The sequence below is a fragment of the Lissotriton helveticus genome, chromosome 2_1 (assembly GCF_964261635.1).
Source record: "Lissotriton helveticus chromosome 2_1, aLisHel1.1, whole genome shotgun sequence".
Classification (NCBI taxonomy): Eukaryota; Metazoa; Chordata; class Amphibia; order Caudata; family Salamandridae; genus Lissotriton; species Lissotriton helveticus.
The window spans coordinates 349,563,423-349,589,238 of record NC_136059.1 but is presented as its reverse complement, the minus strand read 5'-3'; the positions used below and the strand labels follow the sequence as shown (position 1 = coordinate 349,589,238).

The 25,816-nt window shown below is 43.8% G+C and overlaps 1 protein-coding gene across 1 annotated transcript in view; it reads right to left on the bottom strand.

The window, feature by feature from the left end:
- Positions 1 to 6,670: 6,670 nt before the first annotated feature.
- Positions 6,671 to 25,816, bottom strand: part of LOC144819349 (UDP-glucuronosyltransferase 3A1-like) — a 511,982-nt gene continuing 492,836 nt past the window's right edge. The window contains exons 6-7 of the mRNA XM_078677287.1: positions 9,912 to 10,131; positions 6,671 to 7,867 (exon numbers count right to left, since the gene is read on the bottom strand). Coding sequence (XP_078533413.1) covers positions 7,591 to 7,867; positions 9,912 to 10,131 — 497 coding nt within the window. The 3' untranslated portion in view covers positions 6,671 to 7,590. The remainder of the gene's footprint in view (positions 7,868 to 9,911; positions 10,132 to 25,816) is intronic.

The following is a 25,816-nucleotide window of genomic DNA, read 5'->3' as shown; positions in this document are numbered from 1 at the left end:
GCATTGTCCTTGAATCAAATTATATGTCTAAGAAAGACAGTGCTGTGCTAGGACCCATTGTCTTTTCCAGTGCTAACGGCACCCCCAACTTCTCTGTCAGCTCTTTGAAGTTTTCCAGGGCCTCCTGGCACTCCATGGAGCTGGCGGCACCCACAAAGAAGAAATCATCCAGATAATGTGTCTCCAGCTTGTGACCCTTGCACTTTGAAAACAACCACTGCAGAAAGGTGCTAAAACACTCAAATAATGTGCATGACATTGAGCAGCCCATCAGTAATGCTTTGTCCAAGTACAATTTCCCATTAAAATGGATACCCAGAAGATCCCAATCGTCTGGATGGACTGGAAGGAAACGGAAAGCCGATTTTATGTCGCATTTTGCCATTTGTGCCGTTGCGCCCGCTGTCACAACTAGTGACATGACCACGTCAACTGAGGAGTATGAAACTATAGCCTCCTTTTCATCAATAAAATAATTCATTGAATTCCCTTCTGGCCATGATAAATGTTGAATAAGCCTGAATTGACCCGGTTCCTTCTTTGGCACTACCCCAATGGGTCACACAATCAGGTTTTCCAATGGCCAATCAGTAAAAGGCCCGCTATTCTCCCTTCCCTCACTTCCTGGTCTAACTTTTCTTGCACTATTCATGTATGTTCTTTCACTGACTGTAAGTTCTCTGGCCACCTTCTGTATCTCGGTCCCCTGTACTCCAAATGAAACCCCCATCTGAAGCCCTCTCTCAAAACTTCTGCAGCCTTCCAGTCTTCATAGCCCCGTAAGGCTGCATCCAGCTTCTCTGTCCTAACCGGCGTATGAGCCCTTTGACCAAGACCCATGAAATCCCCTACCGCCCGTGCTCCTGCAAACTGTTGCTGCTGCTGCCCCCCGGTGTTGACTCCACCTTGGTGCCACTGTTGAACCCCCTGCTGTGAACCACCCCCACCCCTAAGCAATTAACCAGCGCAAGCTGGCCACAGCACTTTGAGCACTCATGCCGAAATTTACAGAACTCCAGAGTGCACAATCCCTTATTGAAATCCTAACAAGCCCTTCCTGCCCCTGTCTGTCCTCTTCCAGTGTTACCCATCCCTCCCCAGCGGGTGGGCTTCCCCTGAATGGGCCAGTACACTACTGGGAGCCCACTGGCTGTGAATATGGTCTTGCCCGCTCTGGACGCCCCCATAGAGTGCTGCCACAAATCTATGTCCAGTTCCCCCCATTTTGCCTCTGAATCCCAGGCCATGTGTGCTCTAAATTCCTCATCGAATTGTGCCCATGCATAACCCCCCGTAATCTGTGCTTTCCGGATAACGTCCATGTATTTAAAAAGCGCCACGAAGCGTTCTGGATATTTCTCGCAGTAATTGCTGGTGTGGATTAAAAGCGCAGCCGTCCAATTTTCCATGGTCAACGACACACTTGGCCAACTCATAGTTCTTTTGCCCGCACTTCCCTCTGCAACAGTTTTAGCATTTCCACGTATTCTTCCTTCCAAATGCGTGCTTTAGTTGCCAGCATCAAATGTGCTCCCTATGGCTTAGTCACCCCCATATATGGCAGTTTTTTAATCTTCAACTCTTTACTCTCTACCATATCTTTTTTGTCATCACTTGTCACCTCCCCTTTGTCAGTTTTCTCTACGGTATTGTCAGCTACAACTTTAGTTTTGCCCTCCTTAACTTCGTCTTCAGTACCCACGCCTATATCTAGCACATACTTGCCTTTCCGCAAACAGCTCTTGTCCCCCCTATAACGTCCCCCCCTGTTTCAATCAAAACCATCACTGGCTTCCCCAACCCCCTTGTGCTTTACCTGGCTCCAAGGAGGGTGCTGCAGTCCGCCTCCCCAGTGTTCCCTTGGTTGATACCGACTTAGCTGACCTCCCCGCTGGCTCCGACGCCCTCTGTGTAACCTGCAAAATACTATTAGAGAAATTACTCTGTCCCACCCCATCCCACTCTCTTCATCTCTCAATTTGCCTTCTTCCAGGCTCTCCTCATCAAAATCTAGCTATTCAAGCCATTCGCGCATCTCAACCTGATGGTTCCTACTGAGCCCCCGTCCCCTTGCATCAGGGGGTGCCGACTGCACCCGCCGGCATTCCACCAGACCCCTTGACAGTCCGTTTCTGTAGTCCCCTGGCCCCGTGGATCGCTGAGGCCCTATGGGTGTTGGGGCCAGCAAGACTGCTTGGGGCCTACGTATGCTGGCCGCGACGGGGTCCACCGATGGTAACAGGCGTGCTGCTCAAGGCTCTACCCTCCCTTCTACTAAATGATTGGTCTGGTGTGCTGGGCCTCATCACCCCCCCAGCTCCCGTCTCCTCTTCCTCCCCACCCCTAACATACTCTCTGCCCACCAGCGCCCCACCTTGCACAAATCACCCACCTCCTCATCGCTACCCCCACCAATCTTCACCTTTACTCCATTCCAGCCCGGCGGCAACTCCTGATGGTGACTGGACCTGCCCTACTACTACCCCAGGGCCCCCCTCCTGGCTCATGCTCCTTCCCTCCACCCCAAAAAAACCACCCCGGGCCAAATAGGCATCTACCTGACTCAAGATGCTTAAACCCCTTACCTCCTTGTTCCAGGAGGTGAAAATGTCTAACCCCTCCAAAGCTTGACTGCCCCACACAGGCTCCCAGTCACCCGGGATCTCCTCCTCATCCCCCTCATGTTCCCCAATAACCTGCTCTAAATCCCCTCCCCGTCCCACCCAGTCTTTCTCCCTGACAAAACCTCCTGCTTGCAAATTTCCTGGCCTGAGGTCAACCCCCAGCCCGTCCCTTGGGCATGCCCACTAAACTGGGGTGCCTCTGGAGATCTGTCTCCACCATTGGCCTCCTTCAACTTCCCCACCAGGGTCCCCTTCTCATCCCCCTGCTGGGGCATCTCCTTCTCCCCTTGCTGGCACAAGCCACTTTGGTATATGCGTCCCTACCTCTAATCAAGATCTGGCGCGTCGTCTCTGTCAGGTGCGCAAGGTAGCAGCACACACCAGATATCACCCAGGCAGAGTTAACAGCTGCGTCATCCAGACATGCCTGGGGTATCAGGAGAGGGCTGAGAAATCACTTTATGTGAGGGGCTGGCCAAGAGATATTCCCAGTTTTGTGCAGGACCTGTTAAGAAGGAATGAAACCTGGATCAGACTGTGTGGTGATGCTACACAGCCTGGCTGATGAAGGGTGTTATCCAGAAACTGGTCCCAGGTGCTTGTTTCCAGTTCAGGGAAGACCTGGCTTGGCAGTTTGGTCTGGACTGTTCCCATGAGGCACAGGTTCAAGGATGATTTGCATATAGCTGGGCCTGAACTGAGGTGGCATAGTGAGCTAAAGAATGATGATGGATTCAACCCAGATCTGTGACTAGGGGTGAGTGTCTGAAAGTTTCACCGCTCAGTCCATCATCCCCTTGTGTTTGCTTTGTTCACCCTAAGTTGGCAGGGTATGCCCAGACGTGGGTCCCTTGCTCACTTTGGCACTGGATTCAAGCTAGCCTGGCTGATGAAGGGTGTTACCCAGTAACCCGTCCCCGGATGCTTGTTTCCGGTTCAGAGAAGACCTGGCTTGGCAGTTCGGATTGGACTGTTGAAATGAGGCACAGGTTCAAGACTGATTTGCATATAGCTGAATCTGAACTGAGGTGGCAAAGTGAGCTAAAGAATGATGATGGATTCAACTAAGGTCTGTGACTGGGGGTGAGCGTCTGAAAAGTTTCAGCGCTCCGTCCATAATCTCCTTGTGTTTGTGATGCTATATCAGTCTTTAAGATACTGATGAAGGATTTTATGATCCACAGTGTTGAAGGCCACTGACACGTCAAATAAGAGGAGGGCTACTTGTTGGGCTTGCTCTCTGAGCTCTAAGTCCTTCTTTCTAATGTCCATGATGACTGTTTCAGTTCGTTAGGGCACTGACTAAAAATGTGCCAAAACTGTGCCTTGTTGAATGTAATGCAGCATATGATTGCTAACCTCGCTTCAATGGCCTTTGTAATGCAAGGTACTAATGAAATATGGTTTAGGTTCGCCAGTATTGTAGTGCCCAAACTCGAAGCATTTATAATGTAGGAGACAGCTTCCATCATCTCTGTAACCCAATTTATCTGAAGTGGAAATGCCCTGCATCAGTGACAAAGCCCGATGGGTCTAGCTTACTAATGCTCTGTATTATGTGTTGTGCTGATATGAGTTCAAATGACCGTACCATACGAGTGTTACGGGTTTGCAGGCCTAGGAAGGATCCTTGGTAATTATCTGAGGTAGCTTTAATGTTTTCTTGGATGTATTTGTGATGGAAATTAAAAGGCTAGTTCATCACAAAATGTTTGTGAAGGAGTTTTGTGTGAATTGAATGAGATGAGGGGTAAACTACTTTTCCATTTGTATCTTTTAATGAAATATTTCCTTAATTTTTAGAGGCGCTATTGTGTCTACAGCTTTGTCACATAGACTGTAAAGTCCGAAATTATTTTTATCTATACTTTTGGTAATATTATGAAAAACTGTCAAAGGTCAGTAAGCTGCAGGCAAAGACATTTGAGAAACTTATTTAAAGTATCCGGTAATGTCTGGGGCAATCTGAATTTGTTTATATTGCTTGTAGTTGAGCAATGAAATGACAACAGAATATTTGTGCGTGATCTGACCAGGCAGGTTGCAGTTTAGCTCTAGATCTAGTAAATTGACTGCCTCGTGATTGGACTGTTGTATGTTGATGGAAACCCAGACAATCTGATAACTGAAGTGAAAGCTTCCATCTCAACCAGGACCCTGTTGGCCAACCTCTGCTACCAGAAACTTCACAGCTGGCACATTATTGGAGTCAATGTGGATGTTGGACGCTTCCAGAATTAAAATATTATTTCCCAAATCTTGTAATTCATCACAGAGACTTTTGAAATGAGAAAAGAAAGCCTTATTGTACTTTGAAGGGGGAGATGATACTGTGATAAATTGACAGAGTGAAAGCCAGCATCAAGGAGAACGTATTAAAAATGCTGGAACTAGGGGCCATAGAGCCCTCCAGCAGGCCTTGGTCCAGGCCAGTGGTGCAAGTACCCAAGGCTGCCCCACTGGACGCCACCCCAGAGCTCTTGTTCTTTGTGGATTATAGGTGGCCCAACTCAGTCACCAAGGCTGATACACCCACCATCCTCTGAGCTGATGAGCTCATAGATCCGTTGGGATCTGCCAAATTCCCTTGTACCTTTGATTTGACATATGGGTACTGGCTGATTGCCAAAATCGATGGGCTGAGAAGAGGTCTGCTTTCCCCACCCCAGAGAGCCACTTCCAGTTTAAGATAATACCTGCCCCTGCCACCTTCCAGAGGTTGGTCAACAGGGTCCTGGTTGAGATAGAAGCTTTCATTGCAGCCTCCCTAGATGACATTGCAGTCTTCAGCTCCAGGTGGGAGGACCACCTGTTTCACCTCCAGGAGGTGCTTCAGGCCCTGCAGCAGGCCAGCCTGACTATCAAGGCCAGCAAGTGCCAGATAGGGCAAGGGTCTGTGTCCTACTTTGGACACCTAGTAGGCAGGGGCAAGTCGCAGCCCCTCCAGGACAAGATTCAGACTATTCTGGTTTGGGAACCCCCCAAAACTAGGACTGAGATGAAGGCCTTCCTAGGACTCACTGGTTAACACAGGAGATTTGTGAAGGGATGTGGCATCATTGTTGCCCTTGACTGAACTAAACTCTAAACAGCAGCCCGAGAATGTGATCTGGACTGATTGTGAAAAAACTAGACACCTTGAAGGAGGCCACGTGTGCAGCACCAGTGCTCAAGGTCCCTTCTTCACCAAGGAATTTGCTGTCCAGACAGATGCCTTAGAGATGGCATTGTGTCTGTGCATTCACAGCTTAAAGGAGCAGGCCTAGGTCGACACGGCTACTTCACAGGGAACAGAGGTGGATTGCAATTGAGCAGGAAGCCTTTGCTAAGGTCTGGGCACTGAAGAAGCTGAGACCATACCTGTTTGTACAGTTTTCTGTTGTAATTTCCTTTCGAACGGATCCCATTGTAGTTTGGGATTTACTTTAAGCCGATAAGACATGCTGAAAAACACATAGATGCCATTTCACAGTGGCATACTTTAATAACCACCTCCAGAAACAAGAAAGGACCGTTCATACACTCATATCCGCTATCTCGCTAACACTTCAAAATAACACAGTGCAATGAATGATCTTCATGTGCAGTTTCATTAAAATGAAATACGCTCCAAAACATGGATGTAGCTATTAAACTTTTGTGTAAGGAGAATAACTCAGCATTCTGCATTAAAATCTTGGATCTCACAGCAATTTCTTTTACTGATGTGTGACGGGAAGTACATTCATGATCCGGGACATCTGTGTACAAAAAGCAAACAATATGGTACAAAAAACAAACAATATGCTTGTGTGAGAAGACAGTCAACCCTTGGGAACTGCCAAAGACAATCAAGGGGTGTTATCAATGAAGGTCCTCGAAAAGAACTCATGGTCTTCAGTGTGCTGGGACGTAAGTCAGTGGATTTACTGGAATGTATGTCTATGACCCCGGCACAACATAGATCACAAATGATTACTTATGGTGGGCTTAAAATTAAGGTTTCCAGTATTTTAATGATAGCAAATCAGTGACTTCACTGTTAGCAAATCAAATCAGAGCTCAGACCAATTACAAATCTCTTTATTTAACCATCAACAATCAACAATGCAGTGTAGTACAATCAAGATTATGAATCTTAAAACACAGATCATTTCTTCCTTGCCGGCCTAGTTTCCTGCCTCTGTCACACTTTCCAACCACTACTATAATAAAATTCATGCGAGTCTGGCTCAACATAATTATTTAAAACTATAGGGCCAACTGAAATAAAAATGAAGTAGCGTTATGCATGGAAATATACACAAACCACATATGTCCAGGTATCCTACTAGTTCACTAAGCATATTCAGCAAACTGGCCAATAAAATAGAGTATGTAAAGAGTACATTTTTTTCTTGTATTTGATTTTCCACACAGGCAAATCATTTCTAACCATTGAGGAACCCCTTAAATACACTTAGGTATAGTTTGAGAATTGACCCTTTCTTTAATCTACTATTGACAGAGCCACATACTCTCCCACTTAACATTAGTAAATGTGCTTATTAGGGATGTGAGACTATTTGGAAACAGTTTCTGGAACATCCAAAAACCTACGAGTACCCACATTTTGCAAGGCTGTCCCTGTCAGCCTGCTTTGCTTGAGCACGGTTTCGCCCCTGCCCGCAGTGGAGGCTATCCTGGTGGACTGTCCGCATTTGCAAGTCTGATCTGGGAGCAGAAACATCTCAAGATGTAGTAAACCATAATCAAGGACTTTTGCCCACAGAATAGCTTGTTGTGCAAGTAAGTATCACACATGTGCAAAATTCTTTGCAAATCCAGCCTAAAGAAGTCAAATTAAAAAGTACAATCAGCGCATAAGTGTCCAAATATCCTCTGAATATCATTTCCTCTTTCATGCTACTCTCATTTTAGAGTGAACTACTATAGTCTGTGACAGAATAATCTAGAAAGTAAGCACATATTTAAAAACAACATCATATCAGGGCTTTTTTAGCTTATCTTGTTGAAGCAACTTTGAAAGAACAGTTCTCAGCAGCTTAACACAAATGTAGATAACCACAGCAACAGATGTAAATATAAAGGCCATAACATCCAACAAGTACTGCTGGTACCACGGTTGTTGGAAGCTGTATGGGCGTAGGTGAGCGCCTCCCTTTGATGCGATGATGTGTTCTATCCATCGAACTAACTTCTGGTCAGGTGGAAGGGGATCGGATCGGTGGATATTACTCTGTGCTGCTGCTGCTAATTTGTACCTAAAGGAAAATGCACAGTATCACTCCACTATTTGAAATAAAGTACATGTAAAAATGTTACCCTATGATTGGTTATTACACCATCCGTAAATGCTAACCTACGAGTTCAGATCAACATTTGGTTTATTTACCTTAGTTTGCAGTACAGGACATATGAAAGTGGCCACATGTATCAAAACAGTATTTTACGATTACCAAATAGAGTTTTTTTTACCAAATCACTATTTTGTTTTTCACAAAATGGTATGTATGCTAGGAATCTTCAAAGATTTAGCGAGTCCTTAATAATACCTAATAGTGATTCAGTAAACAGTGAATCGCTATTAGGTAATTTTACGCCATTTTGTCCTTTGGGCCATAAGGCCCATAGGTGAGAATGGTTTTGCATTGGCTAATTAGCGGTCACTTAATTGATAATTGCAAATTAGCGAATGTAAAGCCAATATAGGTTAGCGGCTCGCAAAATATGGTTTCTACACGGGGCTGACCTTTGTTTGCGGTCGCAAACAGGCCGCATTCGCTGTTGTGACCACAAAAAATGGTCGTACTTCTGCCCCTCGTCCACAGTTATGCATGGCTTCCATAGGAAGCCTCTATAGCTCATACGGGATTCTAAATCTGATAACAAAGCTCATTTCTCACTGTTGCACCTCATAAAGGTTTTTCAGGCCAGGCTCACAGGAATCTCTGAGAGGCTATTGGTGCATTGCTACTTATATGATGAAAGCAGAAAGCACTGTTACAGGGAGGGGAAGGAAGGCAGGAAAGGTAGTGGATCAAGAAGGATGTTATTTATGGCTCCCCCATGCTCCTCTGCTCCAGCGTAGTGGTGGAATGCAGGGGCAGATAATGTTGGGGTCCTTTGTAACATAAAATTATAGATGGGTAAAAAGTAAATTACAGGAAAACATTTTTACACCTCGGGGTTCTGAGTGATACTATTGAAAACATGATACTCGCTGTTCTCGTCTATTTGATGTCACTCAGAACTAGGCCTGAGTGAAATTTTAATTGCTCTGGAGTATTTTGAGTCATATTGGTAATTTCGTGTTACCCGATTAAAAATTACTAAAAATTATGCCTGGTCCTGTAGTTGGCAAGTTGACACTTGGCACCTTTTATGTTAATATTAAGTACATAGTGACACTGTGGCTCATGGGAAGTGCAACCGTTCTTTTGGGCAAGCAGGACCAAAAATTGAGAGACCTTCAAAGCAGCTAACCCTTGACACATCTAGTGAGCTTGTTAATTTGATACTGAGTTTGCCAACTCGAAACATAGTAGATTCCCATAAACATAATTTGTCCATATGGGAGACAGGCTGCCTTGTTTCATCTTTCGGTAACTGACTTTTTAATGCTAATGTATTTGAGCCAGGCCTTAGTAAAAAGGGAATTCAGATAATATCATTGCTATATTAATTCCTTTTTGTTCATTTATGATCACCATAATGCTGTTAATGTTTGTAATATTTCAGTATACACGTTTTACTAGAACGGCTTAAAATAAAACCGCATAAAATGCTATTTCGGTTTCTTGTGTGGGCTCTCTTGGGAGAAAGAGTGAAGGTAACACACTCAAACACCTGTGTCTTTGACAGGTAATGTTGCATTCCTAATGTGAATTCCCTCCGGGTAAGTTCATCGGAGTTTCGTGGGACACACGTCTGTGTTCTCCACTCTGAATTATAAGTTAGTATACATTTACTTTCTTAGGGCTACGGGAAATTGTCCAGATATTGTGAGGATAAATCCTGTCACATAACACTCAGCCAATGTCCTACAGGCAGTTCCCGGCTCAGGTCAGCAGCTTTGTTCATCTACTCATTCATCTCAGAAAGGTAATGTTTCTTATAATCGGTGTCAAGTTATCAGATGTAAAGGCCTGCACTGGTTACTTCATGCTTTCTAAATGTACCACCTATCTCAGACTTTTAATAACGATATAGATGTATTATTTATAAAAAAATTGTGTTATTCTTATACTAACTATGATTATTAACATCGTAACTATATTTTGTAGAGAAGAACTGTTGAACACATACCTTGGATCTTCTATGAGTTGTTTCATTGTCATCATAAATCTCTGTGCCGTCAGCTGCTTAGGAGGAATTGCGATGCCCATTTTTTTTCCCGCCATTCGAACCATATTGTCAAACTGATCTCCGAAAAGAGGAATCCCCAAAACTGGAACGCCGTGATAAATGGATTCCATCAAACTATTCATTCCACCATGGGTAACCAGAAGCCTGACCTTTGGGTGCCCTGTAAAATCAATTAAAAGATGCCAGATTTACCATTATCGTAAGCAAGACTGCAGAACTAAGAAATATTCGCTCACAGTAGTCACTATCTGTTGTACTGTAGAAAGCGATTTGTTATTTATTGTTGTTAATCATGATTTTGTTCATAAAGATAATATCATAAGGGTCACTACCAATCAGGAAGCTGTTCAGTGCTAAATTTCTGGGTCCAAAGCAAAATACAGTGTTCCTCACAGGTGCTCTACTCAGGCTCTTCACATTTCTATGTTGAATTCTGCATGTGGGTTTTGCAAGCATAGAAAAAGATGAAAACACAATACCAGTCAATAGATTCAGGACTTAATTCCAAGTTGCACTATTCTATGTGGGTGGAGAATTCTTCAGCAGGACTATTTCTCCTGCTGGGGTAGTGATGGAGCAAGGTTTTGTATGTAAGAAACTTGCTTGGAGGCGATCCTCTCAAATAACATGTAATAATGTAACCAGCATGTTTGTAAATACTAATATTGGCATTACACCTTTTACATTGATATCTGGGAGAAGCTTGCCTATATGTTTTACTAACAAGTAACCTGAGCGTCTTAAAATGGCTGCCAAAAACTCGGGAATCTTCTGCGCATGCGTCTACTGCATCTACGTTGTATGACGTCTTTTGCTTTGGTGGGAAATCTTTGCAGCTGAGCAATAGTATTCAAGATGGACGATTGAACCTCACATGCTAATGCACATGCTACACTTAAACTAAACCTTGCATGTCTTATTGAACTGCTAATGCAATAGTTAAAATAAATTAAAGGGATTAGAGAAGGCACAAGTGGTATACAGTGCATTCATTTATTTTTGTATCCTAACATGTTTTTCTTTGACTTTGTTATTAGTTCGTATTTGGGCCAGAAGGGTGACTGAAATCTCCATCTTGCCTGACTATGCGCAAGCGCACTCTGTACGCAAACTCCGTACTGTGACATTGAAACCTAGCCAAGGATACTTTAACCAGAGAAGCGCCTGGGAACACCACCTCTTGACCCGGAAAGGGGAAGGAGAAGAAGTCCAATTTTGTATATATTGTAGATTAAATTAATTCTGTGTGGTTTGGGAAATAAAGCATGGGAAAGTAAAATTGAGGGGATATTGAACAATGAGCTTAAGACATTACATTAGTATGGTGTGATGACCTCTCCCCATCCCATGGTCCAATCAGAAGTAGGAGATTCACGAATATTGAAACATTGGGTGATGGTACATACACTTAGAATAGTATAACTAAGGTAGGCTCAGTCAGTTAGTTTGTCAGACTTGTCACCGACCTGTCACCGACCCACCACTGAAGCAGACAACAGCATATGCCACAGAGGTCAGAGATGCTGTTCGAGCACTCTGATAGAAGAATTGAGAGAGAAGAGATACAGAGAGAGAATAGTCAGAGAAATTGCTGAAGAAGATAAACCTGTCCATCTAGAAGGGGGAAGAATCGAGGAGAGCAGTACTAGAGAGGGGTGTGATGCAGGTGTTGTACTTAGAAGAGGCCATCTGTCCTGTCCTGAATCTGTACTGAACTATTGGCTCCTGACTACTCGGGAGTCTCATTTCCTGCTCCTTGGCCAGGGGTTGGTCCTCACACCATTCTAGGTAAATATAATTCCGTGTGGTATGTCCTTGAACTGTTCCCTTTTCCACCCTTCCCAGGTACCAACATAATGAAATCTTATTACGTTTATGTTTTACTTTTGAACATTTCCTTAAAGAAGTTGGTGGTTGACATGTATTGGTATTTGACACACAAAATTAATGCATAGATAAAGCTTTTAAAACTGTCTCGAGTCTGTGGTAATTCAAAGAAATAAAGGTAAAATGTCATTTCTACCTATTCTGCTAACAACCTGATTTATTGACCAGAGGAACTTAAGAACCAAGGTGATAAGGGTCGGTAAAGAAATTGGTGTAAAGGTAAATTTATCAAGGAGAGTATAAAATCATGATTGCAGTGGTGATTATTGGCTTATGCATGAAAGATTATGGACCCAGGTGTTTATGGTAGGTTTTATGAATAACCCAAGCTGGTAATCATGCTGCATCAGTTTTTCTTGGTAGCAGAGGATGGTTAGGTTTTTGTTAAGTTAGGTAGAAAATTGTGTATTGAATTATTGATTTATGTATTAACCAAAACCCTATGTATTGCTTTATGTTGTCCGGAAATTCCCAGGAATATTGAATAGCGGGTGGTAGATGGAAGCCACACTGCAGTGAGGTTACTTGCCTTGATGAAGAGTGTGTGGAAAGTTAGGTAGAACTTGAAGCACTGGTTAGGGATTATTTTCTTGTATAAAAGTGATTGGTAGCAAAGGAGTTCGTTGGTGAAACTTTGTTCTCATATCACCTAGAAAGAGTAATACTGACGGAGTAGCAGGCTCTTTGATGCTTGAGTGTAGAGTAAGCGGAAGAGATTTTACTCTTAGTATATGAAGGGTAAACGGAAAGTTTTACTCGCAGTGGAAGAAATTGAATTTCCTTTGAATTAGTCAATGAGGCACAGTAGCGAATGTTTCAACGTTGTAAATTAATGAAACGCAATTGTAAAATTGTAAGAAATTAAGTTTCGCATTACCTTGCAAAGGAGGGGTCAGTTGCGGGTGCTGCACTGATGTCAATGAGAGACGCGCTGGGATTGATTAAGCCAGCGGGTGTGTAGCCAAGGTAAAATTATAAAGGAGGGGTGAGTAGAGAGGAGTGAAAGTGACGACACTGAAAAGCTGCACAAGCATTGGTTAAAGTGAATAAGCAAAGCAAACGTTAATTGGTCACCAGAATAAAAGAAGCGCTGGTATTGGAGAAGCATTAGCATAAAAGCAAGCATCTAACTAATCATCAAAATAGAAGTCCCAGTAGTAGTAGTAGTAGTAGTAAGTTTATTGCTTGATTAATTAAAATCTTAGCAGTACACACATCAGTATAAAATGTATAAAAGGATACATATATGTGACATCATTTCATATTGTCTTAAAAAACAACGTGATGGATATGCATTAAAATCGACCAATTTTCTGGTTAAAATTACATACAGTTTGTTTGTGATGGAGGTATAAAATTTAAGGAAGAAGTAAGGGTGAGTCCCCATCTGGGGGTGACGCCAGTGTCCGTAGTTCTAATAGTCTATTGTGTGGTCGTGGACGACTGCCTCAGGGTCGGAACGTAGTGGGAGTCAAAGAGAGTTGCCGGATAAAAGAGCTTGGGTGCGCGCAACTGTGCTCAGGCTGCGGCGAGAAGCTTTATTTGGGCAATTTTCATGTAGCGGACGAAGCTGCAGGTTAGTTTAACGTTGGCCCCGCTGAAGCACGCCTTCACTGCCTGTCTGCACGTCCGGATATGCATTTCATTTATATGCGGTTTTAGCAGTTCTCTCCTCTCCCGGTCTAGGAACTTACATATGCATAGGAGATGCAGCATATCTTCTTTAGTTTCGCCGCATAGTCTGCATTGTGTAGATATGAATATACGTTTCCAGGGGGGCAAATGTGGTTTGACAGGAAGGATGCCCATCCTCAGGGCCAAGAAGCCTTCTTTTAAAGGCCCTGAGAAGCTGGTACCGAGATACGGTTGTGGTGAGCATTTTGGATAGCTTTGTATCACGAACCAGCTATGGGCCCTCTTATTTAGACATTCTTTATCATTTGCGGTGGAGACGAGCTTTGTTGACTTATTCACCAGGTCTTTTACGTTCTTGAATGGGAGTCCTGACTCCCATATATTCTCCAGGGCTAACAAGCTGATCCATGATTGGAGGTAGTCTTTGGCCGGTGAGGCATGTTTCCTTGATATTTCCTTCCATAGGAATGAGTTCAGCGAGCCCGCCTCTGCACTCTTTATTTTATACCAGCTCTTTACATACGCGGCCTTCCTGCTTATTCTCTGGTTTACTATTCCAAATTCCAGGCGTAGTTGGGCTGGGGAGGTGTATTTAGGAAGCTTGAAGATTATTCTTAAAGCTTTAGCGACCGTTTTATTGAGGGTTTCTTCGTCCAACCCTCGCAAGGCCTCACTGCCGTATGTGAGCGTGGGCAGCAGCTTTGCGCGAAGCACTTCAAGCAGCGGGAGCAGGTTTGGTCCTGCTATTTTGCTTTTAAGATTTTTCAGGGTGATTGCTAAGATGGTTCCTCGTCTCTGAATCACCTCTTTTTGTTGGTCATATGTCCCATTCTTATCAAAGATAATTCCTAGATATTTATAGTCGTGGACGACTTCAAGTCTCTCTCGCCCAGCTGCCATTTCAGTCGCTTTTTTGGGTTGCGCTGGTTTAGCACCATTATTTTTGACTTTTCTAAGTTGATTTCTAACCCGTTTTTTGAGGCGTGGTTGTTCGTAGTATGGAGCAGGTGTTGTAAGCCGACTGGGGTTTGGCTGATTAAAATCAGGTCGTCGGCGTACAGTAAATTTGAGAGAGGGAGGCCTCCCAGGTTTGGTGCATGATGGTTACAATTATCTAGGTCAGTTGAGAGATCAGCCACGAAGAGGTTAAATAAAGTAGGAGCCAAAACGCAGCCCTGCTTTAAGCCTCTGGAGGTTGGGATCCGCCTGGAGACGATTGTACCACTCCCCAGTTTTATTTGGACCCATGTATCGGAATGTAGTAGGATGAGTTGATTCAGAAGGGCAGGAGGAATTTCCCATCGTACTAGCTTTGACCATAGCTTTCCTCGATCTATGCTGTCAAAGGCAGCTTTGTAATCGATGAAACAGACAAATAATGGTTTTCTTCATGCTTTTGTCGAATCGGCTAAAAGGGAAAAAGCCAGGATGTTTGTGGTGGTTCCCAGGTTTTCCTGGAAGCCTGTTTGGTTAATTGGAATTAAGGCCTTTTCCCTTGCCCATTCCCAGAGGTCGGCTAGAATAAGTCCCGCGTAGTACTTGGCCTCGATGTCAATGAGGGCGATGAGCCTGTAATTTTTTGGATCACTTTTACAGCCTTTTTTATAGATAGGCGAGAGGATTGAGCCTTTCCAGGATTCTGGGATTGTTCCTGTTGTAGTAATGTTGCCAACGAGCTTTAGTAATGAGCCAGACCAGTACTTTTGATCTTGTTTGTATAACAATGGAGGTAAGCCGTTTGGCCCGGGGGCACCCTCTTGGTGGCTGTGCTGTATTCTGTCCTCGATCGTTTTTAGGGAGGAACTAGGTGGTAGATTATTCCTATAAAGGGTGGGCTGAGATAGATCAGCATAGAACTCAGCTGGTTTTTGCAAGTTGCTTTGGGGGCCTACGTTAAAGTAGTGTTGCAGATAGGTTGTCCAAACGTCCTCCGTTAGAAGTCCCAGTAATAATAGACAGTGGCATTTGTATGTGGAGACACGATCCAACTATAATAGGGACTCGTCCAGATCGAAGATTTATAGGATTTGCCCACGAGCAATATATTAGAGGGAATCCGCGTAAAATGAACGGAGAGAAAAGAAAATTTTAATTTATGCCGAGAATCAAAAATTATTACAAAAAGGATAAACCCATTAAAACTAGAGAAGGAATTATTATTCCTCCTCCGAAAACGCCTGTATCATACATGATGATAGCAAGAGGCTACCACACTGGTGTATGGTTAGAAAATTGGATAGAATACTTAAAAGATGATGGAGTATTAACATTTCCTGAGTACGGAACATTTAATGGAAGGATTTTACACAATCTATGATCTCGTATGAATGAGTTAGAACCAATACCTAGACTGACCCAGTACGACGCTTTAGAAGAATGGGAGACTGAGGCCTTTGAGTGAGACAGATCACGAAGTAACAGTAACATGAGTAGATTTCATCCGAAATTCCCAGGAGAAACTCGAGATAGTCAGATGAAACAATGGAGACAAGCTATGATAGTGGAAGGATTATATCCTGTAATAACTACAGAAGAATTGACAGGAAGCAAATGTACAGAGAAAACAAAACATTTAGTGACTGGTAGTGGAGATTCAGAAGATGATTATTTTGAAGATATTTTAATGACAAATCCTCCTCCATACCAAGAATAATTAAATAGAATTACCCCTAGTGCGCCGATTCTGAAAACACCTTTAGTTCCGCAGGTAGTACATTAGACTACAATAGAAAGGGTACTTCAAGAAAAAGAAAGAGAAGTAATAAATAAAAATAGAAGCGAGTTAGTTCAGAAAATGGCACAGCTGAACACAAATCCAGAAGCATTCACAATACCAGTAACTATAGGTCCCATAGTACCCTTATATGGGGATAAGCAAAATTGTCCTAAAACACCTGTCTTGACTACACCGATCATACAGTCCAGAAAAGAAAATGTATAAATTGATGACCAGGCAAGTGAGTGTGAGTCGACAATTTCCTTAATGAATTTGCCCACAAGAGAGTTCGTAAATGATTCATTCAGAAAAATCACGACCGGATGCTTAAAAGAGGTACAAAGTGAAAAATCCACGGGGATGAAAAGTGCTACTGTAGTAACCCCAGAAGAGATAGAAAGGTGGGCAAGAGAAATAGAAAAGCCAAAGTCCCAGGCATAAGTATTGGATATATTTAAATTAAGAGTAGAATTAGAAGAAAGGAGAGCTGGAAATGTGGGAGTAGAAAGATTAAATACATTTAGTGAAGAAGAGTTATTATTTGTATGCAGAAGCATTACCCGAAATACAAAAATATTTCATGAGAAATTAATGAATTTGGCTTCAGAAATGGGCATCGACATAGGGAAATCCAAAGTATTACAAAAACCATATGGAGCAGAATTTTCTGATAAAGATTTAAAGCAGATGAATGTGTCAGGAAGGGAATTACAGACAAAAGAATTGTTAACTTTGTACAAAAATGGGGAGATTTATATAGGTGGAAAACTAGGTGGACAAAGAAAAAGGAAGAAGCACAGGAACATCGAACGACATCTGAATATTTAAATGAAAGAGGCAGATAAAGTTGAAAGGTTGTGCCCAATGAGGAAAGTTCCGGGAGGAGGTTATGTACATGTTCCATGGACCTGACAGGATATTTTATCTTTTACCAATGATTTCCCAAAGCTTAGAGAAAAACCAGTAGAAAGGTTCAGGCAAGTCGAAAGGTTCGTGAAGATTTCAAAAGTTTTGTTCAAAGATTGAAATGGATTCTTTGACATAGTTGTGCCTGCTGATTTACGGGCTGAATGTAAAATGATGATAGATTGGCCTAATGATGAGTACCCAAGAGATGAAAAGACAGGAGCCCCGTCAGCTGAAGTAATGAAAAAATATAATCAGGTAATTACTTTCCTGAAAGGAAAGATTCCCCCCAAAGAAACCGATTGGATAAAAATAGACAGAACAACACAAGAAAAGGATGAGTCAGTACATGCATATTACAAACGTCTTTTACAGGTGTTCAAACAGTGCAGTGGGTTTGAGAACATTGAAATCAAGGACATGTCACACTTTGTGTATCGGTTTGTGTCTGGATTCAGGTTGGAAATATCCCAAATGATTAAGCAGCACATGTTATGCTGGCAAGCAAAGCCCATAGATGAAATCCTCATGTACGCAAAGTACTGTGGGGACGAGATCGACAATAGACAAAAGAATTTAGAAGAAAAGGTAATGTGGGCTCAAGTTAAAAATAGCAGAACAGCAAGAACTTCAGTTACGTAATCAGGCAGAAAACCAAGGAAAAGGCAGGGTCAAAATGAAAATAGTTGGGGAAAACCAAAAGGGCGAATGAGCAGAGAAGAAGCAAAGAAAACGTTCCCCTGTCATGAGGGCAGAAAATTGGGGCATTGGAAAAACAAGTATAAGCTCATACAGAATAATAATACCCAAAATGAAAATTTTAATCCACAGATGCAGAATGAGGTGTTAATGGGATAACCGCAGCAGGTTGTAAATCTACACAGTCAATTGCCACCTGCCCCTATGCCAAATTTTGTGAGTCAAGCCAAGTGCAGTGTGGACACCAGATTCCAGGAGGGAAGTGGTAAGAAACATTTTGTAAGACCCCAGTTTCTTTTGTAGGATTCCTATTTTGAGAATGAGATACAATTACGGTGCCTGAAAGGGGAGGAAGAGGAGTGCATACATGGCGCATCCTTCCCGGTAGATCAGTCAGGTCCATATATAGATGGTAAGATTGAAGGAAATTACATCACCTTCTTATTGGATATTGGTGCTACCTGTTCTACTGTGAGAACAGCAGACATCCCAAACCTACCCCTCTCGGGAGAAGCAATCCAAGTAGTGGGCGTTTCTAATAAACAAATTAGGACCCTAATTACCGAACCAATAGAGGTATGTATTGGCAATTTCAGAGAAATGCACAAGTTTGTCGTGTGGGATTTATTGTGCAAAATGAACTGCACAATATTTTGCTCACCGGATGGTGTTGCAATTCAGACTCCTGATGAAGATGGAGTATACAAGATCATGTTAGCTAAACGGGGACCGAAGCAAATGAAATGGTTTCCATGATGACACCAGATGAGCTACCAGATGAGGTCCAAACTACTGTAAATCCTTAGTTTGGGATTTTACCGGAAAAGAAGTAGGATTAATGGCAAATGTAGATCCAGTGAAAGTGACTGTAAAAGAAGGTGCAGTTTATCCAAATACCCGGCAATACAAAATGAGCCCAGAAATTAAAGCTGGTGTTGCAGCAGAGATTGATCGATTAGTTGAGCAAGGTATTCTAAAAGAAATAATGAGTAGCCTTGTAACTCGCCCATTATTGGTATAAAGACACCTAACAGAAAATATAGGGTGGTCCAAGATTTGAGGAAAATTGACAAAATTGTCCTACCATGTTGTCCGATAGTGCCAAATCCAGCAGTAATTCTATACCAGATGCCATGGACAGCAGGATGGTTTACTGTAATTGATTTATGCCACACTTTTTTCTCTTCCATTGCATCCTGATAGTCAATTTTTATTTTATTTTAAATTTGATGAGCATGTTTAAGTTTGGAACCGTGTCCCACAAGGGTACACTGACAGTCCTTCCATTTTTAACAACATTTTGAAAAGATGTCTCGAATCTCTTGTGTTGCCCAGACAATTAGTTCTGGTGCAGTACATTGACGACTTATTAGTTGCATCAAAAACCCGAGGTCACTTTGTTACTGATTCAATTGCACTACTAAATCATCTGGCAAAAGGTGGGCATAGAGTGTCCCCAGAGAAATTACAATTTTGCAAAACTTCAGTCAAATATTTGGGACACCAAATAGAAAGAGGGGTCAGAAGAGTGACGTCAGAAAGAATAAAAATAATAAGACATATGCAGTTACTACAGACCCAAAAAGAAATAAGGATGTAGTAGGTTATTGCAGGCAGTGAATTGTGGGATTTGCAGTACTGGCCAAACCTTTGATACAGATGACCAAGAAACGAGCAAAAGATCCAGTAGAGTGGGATGATGAAAGCATGACAGCTTTTGTCAAATTACGAAACTGTCTGTGCGAAGCACCTGCGCTTGGTATGCCAGATTATTCAAAGGAATTTGCGTTATTCTGTGACGAAAGAGGAAATTGTGCACTCTCTGTCCTAACACAGACATGGAATGCGACGTCCTGTGGCATATTTCTCTGCTACTTAGGACCCAGTGGCATCTGCATTGCCAGGGTGTCTAAAAGCTGTAGCTGCCACGTACATGAGCCTGGAACAAAGTGAATCAATTGTAATGGGACATCCTCTAAAGGTGTACGTCCCACACTCAGTTGTAATTCTGTTTACAAGAACACATACTCACTACCTTACTCCTAGTCGATAGAGAAAATATGAGCTAGTCATATTAGGAGCTGAGAATGTAACGATAGTCAGATGTACTGTCTTAAACCCAGCAACTTTGTTGCCAGATCCATATCATGAAGAGGTAAAAGATGAAGTTGATCATGATTGTCTCGACGTCACTGAACTAAGTATCAAATCCCGTCCAGACATACAGGAAGAACCCTTGAAGAATGCAGAACATGAGCTGTTTGTAGATGGCTCATGAATGCGCCATGAGGAAGGAGGATTGAGTGCTGCTTAGGCTGTGTGCACACTGGCTGGAATAGTCGAAGCATCCTATTTACCAGGAGTCAAGTCTGCACAAGTAGCCGAATTTATAGCTTTAATTAAAGCATGCAAAATTGGGAAAAATTGGACAGTCAGTATGGTTACAGGGCTGTGCATGACTTTAGCTGGATGCAGAGGGATTTCATGACGTCTTCAGGAACCCCTATTGTGACAGCTGGCAATCGTTATGCTGACCAAGTGGCCCAACATTGTGCTAAGTACAACATAGCCGTAAACAAGAAAGTTGAAGCATGTGGAATCAGCTTTCAAGGTATGCTTCTTGGGGGTGTAGGAACATGGGAAGAAGTGAGAGACTGACAAGATGAAGCAGACATAAAAGAAAAAGAGGAATGGGAGAAAATAGGTTGTAAGAGAAGGGCTGATGATGGTGTGTGGATTTACCTGGATGGAAGACCTGTGCTGCAGGACTGTATGCTTACACCCATGGCTAGAATAGAGTATCATGGAGACACTCACATAGGTAGAGATGCTATGATTAGACTGTCCAGACAAAATTGGTTCAATGCAAGGTTCAAGATTGTTGCAGAGAGTCTTTGCCAGAGGTGCTTAACTTGTCAACAAATTAACCCAGGCCGAAAAACAGTAGTCTGCATGGGGAAGATTGGAAAGGCAGAAGGTCCATTTATAAGACTTCAAATTGATTTTATTCAGTTCCCTATTTGTCGAGGACTTAAATATGTACTTGTCATAGTTTGTTTATTTTCAAAGTGGGTGGAAGCATGACAGCTTGACAGTGGCCAAACTCCTATTGAGGGAACTCATACCTCGATTCGGTTTTCCAGTAACTATTGAATCAGACAGAGGGTCTCATTTTAATAATGAAATAATTAGATTAATATGTGAAGCATCTAAAATTGAACAAAAACTGCACTGTGCATACCACCCAGAGGCTTCTGGAATGGTATAACAATTGAATAGTACCATCAAGTCAAGACTAGGAAAGATGTGTGCATCCACCCCACTGGAATGGCCAGATGCTTTACCCCTTGTCCTGATGGGACTCAGAAGTATCCCAGACAAAAATACAGGTCTGAGTCCCCATGAGGTACTTATGGAAAGGGCAATGAGGCAGGCATGTATACCAGGACACAAGCTGTTGAATATATCTGATGATTTGGTACTAGAGTACTGCAAAGAGTTGGCTGACCAAGTGGATTCTATCTCTCACCAGGTTGGGTAAGACGCTGTTGCCAGGCAGCCGAACCAACCGCATGATCTGAATCACGGTGACTGGGTAGTTGTGAAAAATCACACTTGAGAATCGTGCCTAGCACCTAGGTGGGAAAAACCACATGATATGAATCCCGGTGACTGGGTAGTTGTGAAAAATCACACTTGAGAATTGTGCCTAGCACCAAGGTGGGAAAAACCACATCAGGTTATATTGGTTGTGAGAAGTTAGCCTGGCATATGATGTCCACTAGTTCTAGTCGGCACCTAGCACCAGGCTAATCGACCCTTATTGATGGTGGTTTTAAAGTCAACCTTATAGAAAGCTATCCTAGTGGTAGCATGAACCAGCAGTCTTCAGGCTAAGACTTCAGTAGGCGAGTTAAGCAAGTTGTTTTACCAATTATAATCCCTTGAGTACCAAATGAAAGGACACCACACTAGGTATATATCAAATATATATGTATTTAATCTAAACACAACCCCTCTGCACTCTTTATGAGGTCAGATGTAAAAATACAATACAAGTCACACAGTTAATATACGATAAGTTGCACAGTATACATTATGCTCTAGGGGACTCACAAACCATATACTAAGAAAGTGGTATAAGCATCACGAGAGAATTAGAAAGCAGGCCTGGGCCCTGTGGAATGGCTGAGGCTACTCTACACGACCAAAGGATAGGAAGGAGGAGGCCCACGGGAGACACGTGCAGTGTCTAAACACAGATGCGAGTTACCATTGACTTTCTATGGAGATCGTGGAAGTTACAAATATACAATTTAAGGACACTTCCGGATGGACTAGGATGGAACCCTTTTAAACAAGGACACTTCAAGAGTCAAGACCCATGGAAGCACCGGAGTACTCGTGTTACCTCACCTAGGGAAGCTGGGTGCATAGGTGTCTTTTTGTGTCAGGTTTCATCGTCGTTTTCTATGGAGAGCTGCAAAGAAGTGCTGCAGGAGACCAGAGGAAAAGTGTCCGGGTGGATCGAAGATCTGAAGAACCTGAAAGTAGAAGGGACAGAGTCTGGGTCACTAGCCAGTGACCAGGAAGGAACCAGGCAATGTTGGGTGATTTCAGGTGAAGTAGTCAAACTTGTCTCTTCAGCCACGAGGTCCAGGAGGCATCGACGATAACCAGGCACTGGATTTGAGCTGTCCCACAATGGATCTAGATGACTGCAGTATCAGTATCCAGATTGGACCCAACGAGCCTTGGCAACCGCAACCCATGCAGGATGTCAAGATTGGCTCTGTTGCAGAGCAGCAAGGTCTGTGGCGCTTTTCCTTTTCAGAGAAGCTAAAGCAAGCCTGGAGCAACCAGGAAAGCAAGTTAAGTTCAACAAAAGGTCTTCAGGGGGCTCACTAGCCAACAAACTAGGAACTGGGAAGACGCGTTGAGCTCAAATGCAAAATCAAGGCCCACGGAACACTCGCGGAGTGTGGGGGCCTGGGCTTTGGTGCAAATATTGCCCGGAGCTGGGGCTTCAAGCACCCCAAAGCACAACTTCAAGATACCTCGTTGAAGGAGTGCAGCTTGAAAAATACAGGATGTCCAGGGGTTCTGGTCCCACGTCTCTTGTGTCCGCCACAGGTCTCAGCTTTGCTGTGGATGGAGGTCGGGGTCAGAGAAGTCTGGAAGTCCTGTTCCTGTGTCACAGATTCTTTGGGATCTACTGTGAGCCTCGAAAATGCAGACTGACAAAGTTGCTGTTGGTGCCTGTTTGAACAGGGTGGTCACTCCTTGACCACAAGGTAGATATCTTCCGTCTTCCAGTCAGAATGGAATGTCGAAGGTCCAGGATATGTCTTTCAAAGATTCTTCCAGGGTAATCTAAAGTCCTAGGGACACAGCTCCTATACTTATACTAAGGATGGGGGCTGGACTACCTGGCTAGGTCCCTCCTATGGGTGGACCTGAGAAGGGGCGATTACACCCCTTTCCCTTTGTCCAATTTCACGCCAGAGCTGGGGCTGTGTGCCCCAGCAACCAGTTTGAACTGGGCTATGCATGGAGCACCTTGTGTGCCCCAGGCAGTGTCTAGAAGCATTCACTGAATACAGCCCTCTCTGCCCCAATACACAAAACCCCTGTCTGGGGAGGTGCCAGCACCTCCCTGGACAGGAAACCTTTTGTCCAGGCCTCCCCAGCCGGAGTTTCGTCCAGCAACAGGAGGTCAGACTCGTGTCTGTGGCAGCAGCATCCATTTTGTGATGCTGAGGCTCAGTTTAACTTTAAGCGGGTAAAGCAGTAACTACATGTCTTCTCCCTCTAGAAGGGTGGAATGCTACGCCCGCCACCAGAACTGGCAAGGGGTAGTATTCCAAAGTGTTTGACACCTTAAAGACATGTTTTGATAAAGCCAAACCAAAGTTAGCATTAACCGCGAGGATTATAATGCATTTAAGAGTATATGGTATGGTTATATCATAGAACAGCTATAAGGAGATGGTTGGTTCCGAAAGCTGCAGAGGGGCTCAGCTCATGCTAGGGCACCCTCTTACATAAAACCAATCACTCTGCCTCCAAGATTGTCGAGGCCTACCATAGGAGTGGCTTATAGGTGTATATGTGTCTATATATAAAGGTAGATATAGGTATGCTATATCTAAGTAAGGGGTGATTAAACCACCTTACCCAGGCTGTATGAACAGACCTGTGGTGTCAGTTTGGAAGGCAAACCAGGGGTGGCATAATACATGCTGCAGCCCCTGGTAGGCCTCGGGTGCACCTATGCCCTGGGTACCTGTGGTACACAATACAGGGGCTGACCCAGTAACCCATCTGCTATGTACCTAAAGTACATGGAGTCCATTTTATAGAGAAAGCAGATAGACCGGGGCCCTGAATAGCAGGATCCCAGGCCAACTAAGTCGAAAACCAGCAAAACACCAGGAAAAAAGTGGGGGTAACCATATAGTCCCCCCAAACGAAAGGAGATAAGGCTATCCTTGTCCAGGTAAGCCTATATTGACTAAGTGGCCATATAAGGAAGTACCTGCACTAGCATGGTTACCCCCTGTTTTATGGTCCACTAAGCAATCCCTCACCCTAAGGGTATCAGAGGGTCTCCACCATTGGGAATTACTTCCTATGGGGTGTTTTGGCAAAGTAAAAGGCTGGTGCTGGGATGGAGTACTGAAGTGAGGCTCCACTAATGTTGGGCTCAGCTTCCTCCAATCACTATCCACCATGTATGCCTTTCTTTCCATGACTGTGCTCTCAGGGTCAACCTTTGGCTACCTACAGCTGGAGGTTGGGTCCCTTTGGTTGGACCACTGGAGGGACAGGTCAGCTTTGGGACCACCGAGTTCCAGGTTTGCCTGTGTCTGACAGGGTCCATCTGGGGGAGGTTCTTACACAAGGGTAAGGGAGATCCCTCAGAGTGTTGAGGAATTTTCACTTGGCTAGGGCTACTAGACTGGGTGCCCCTAATCTGCTGCTGGGGGGTTCCTCTGGACAGGGGGCCCTTTGGGGTCCACTGACCTCCCTGACCTCTACAGCCCTGGGCTGATTGAGGTAGGGTAGAGAGGGGCAGGTTACCTGCTCCAGACTGGGTACCACCTTGGAAGGGTCCACTGACATCAGGGGCTCAGCCAGGCCAGGCCTGACTACCTCTGGGGCAGTTCCTTCACAAGGGGTAGGGTCAGTTCCCTGAGGAGGCTGGCCTTCACCTAAAGTCTGGTGGGAGGGAGACTTTTCATCCTCCCCAATCATCTCTGTCTGTGTGGAGTGATCCATAGTTTCAGGCTTCACAATACAAAAATCTGTTTGGGTGTGGGCTGTGACCATCACAGCCCTATCAACCTTTCCAGGAAGGCCTATCATCTTGTAATGGGCCTGTTTCTCTACCTCAGCCCAGGCTGAGATTTCTAGATCATTGCCCAGTAAGCAATCTACAGGCAAGTTTGTAGACACTGCCACTCTCTTTGGGCCAGTGACACCCCCCCAGCTGAGATTTACTACTGCCATGGCATGATCTGTCTTCACTCCATCAATATTGACCATCTGGTAGCTAAACCCAGGTAACAGTTGTTCTGAGGGTACTAGGTTCTCAGTCACCATGGTGATACTAGCCCATGTGTCCCTATAGGCCACAACTGTCTGATCATTGATATGGGGCTCCTGTCTGTACTTTCCCAAGGTATTGGGACAAGCAGTGAAGTTGGCAAACCCCATGCCACCATCAAAGACTAGAGTTGCTGTGGTAGGGGACCTGGTTAGGCCAGAGTCCACCTGAGTTCCCCAAGTATACCCAGCCAAATTTTTGGGGGCACTCCCACCACCTGGGGGATTACTACTAGTAGTAACAGGATGTGTTGGAGTATTACTTGGAGGAATGTTTTCCTTATTGTTGGATTTTGGGCAACTGCTGTCAGTTTTCCAGTAGCTAGGTTGCTTACATATATGGCAATAAGGTTTCTTAACATTAGAGGAAGGAGTTTGGGACCCACCCCCCTCA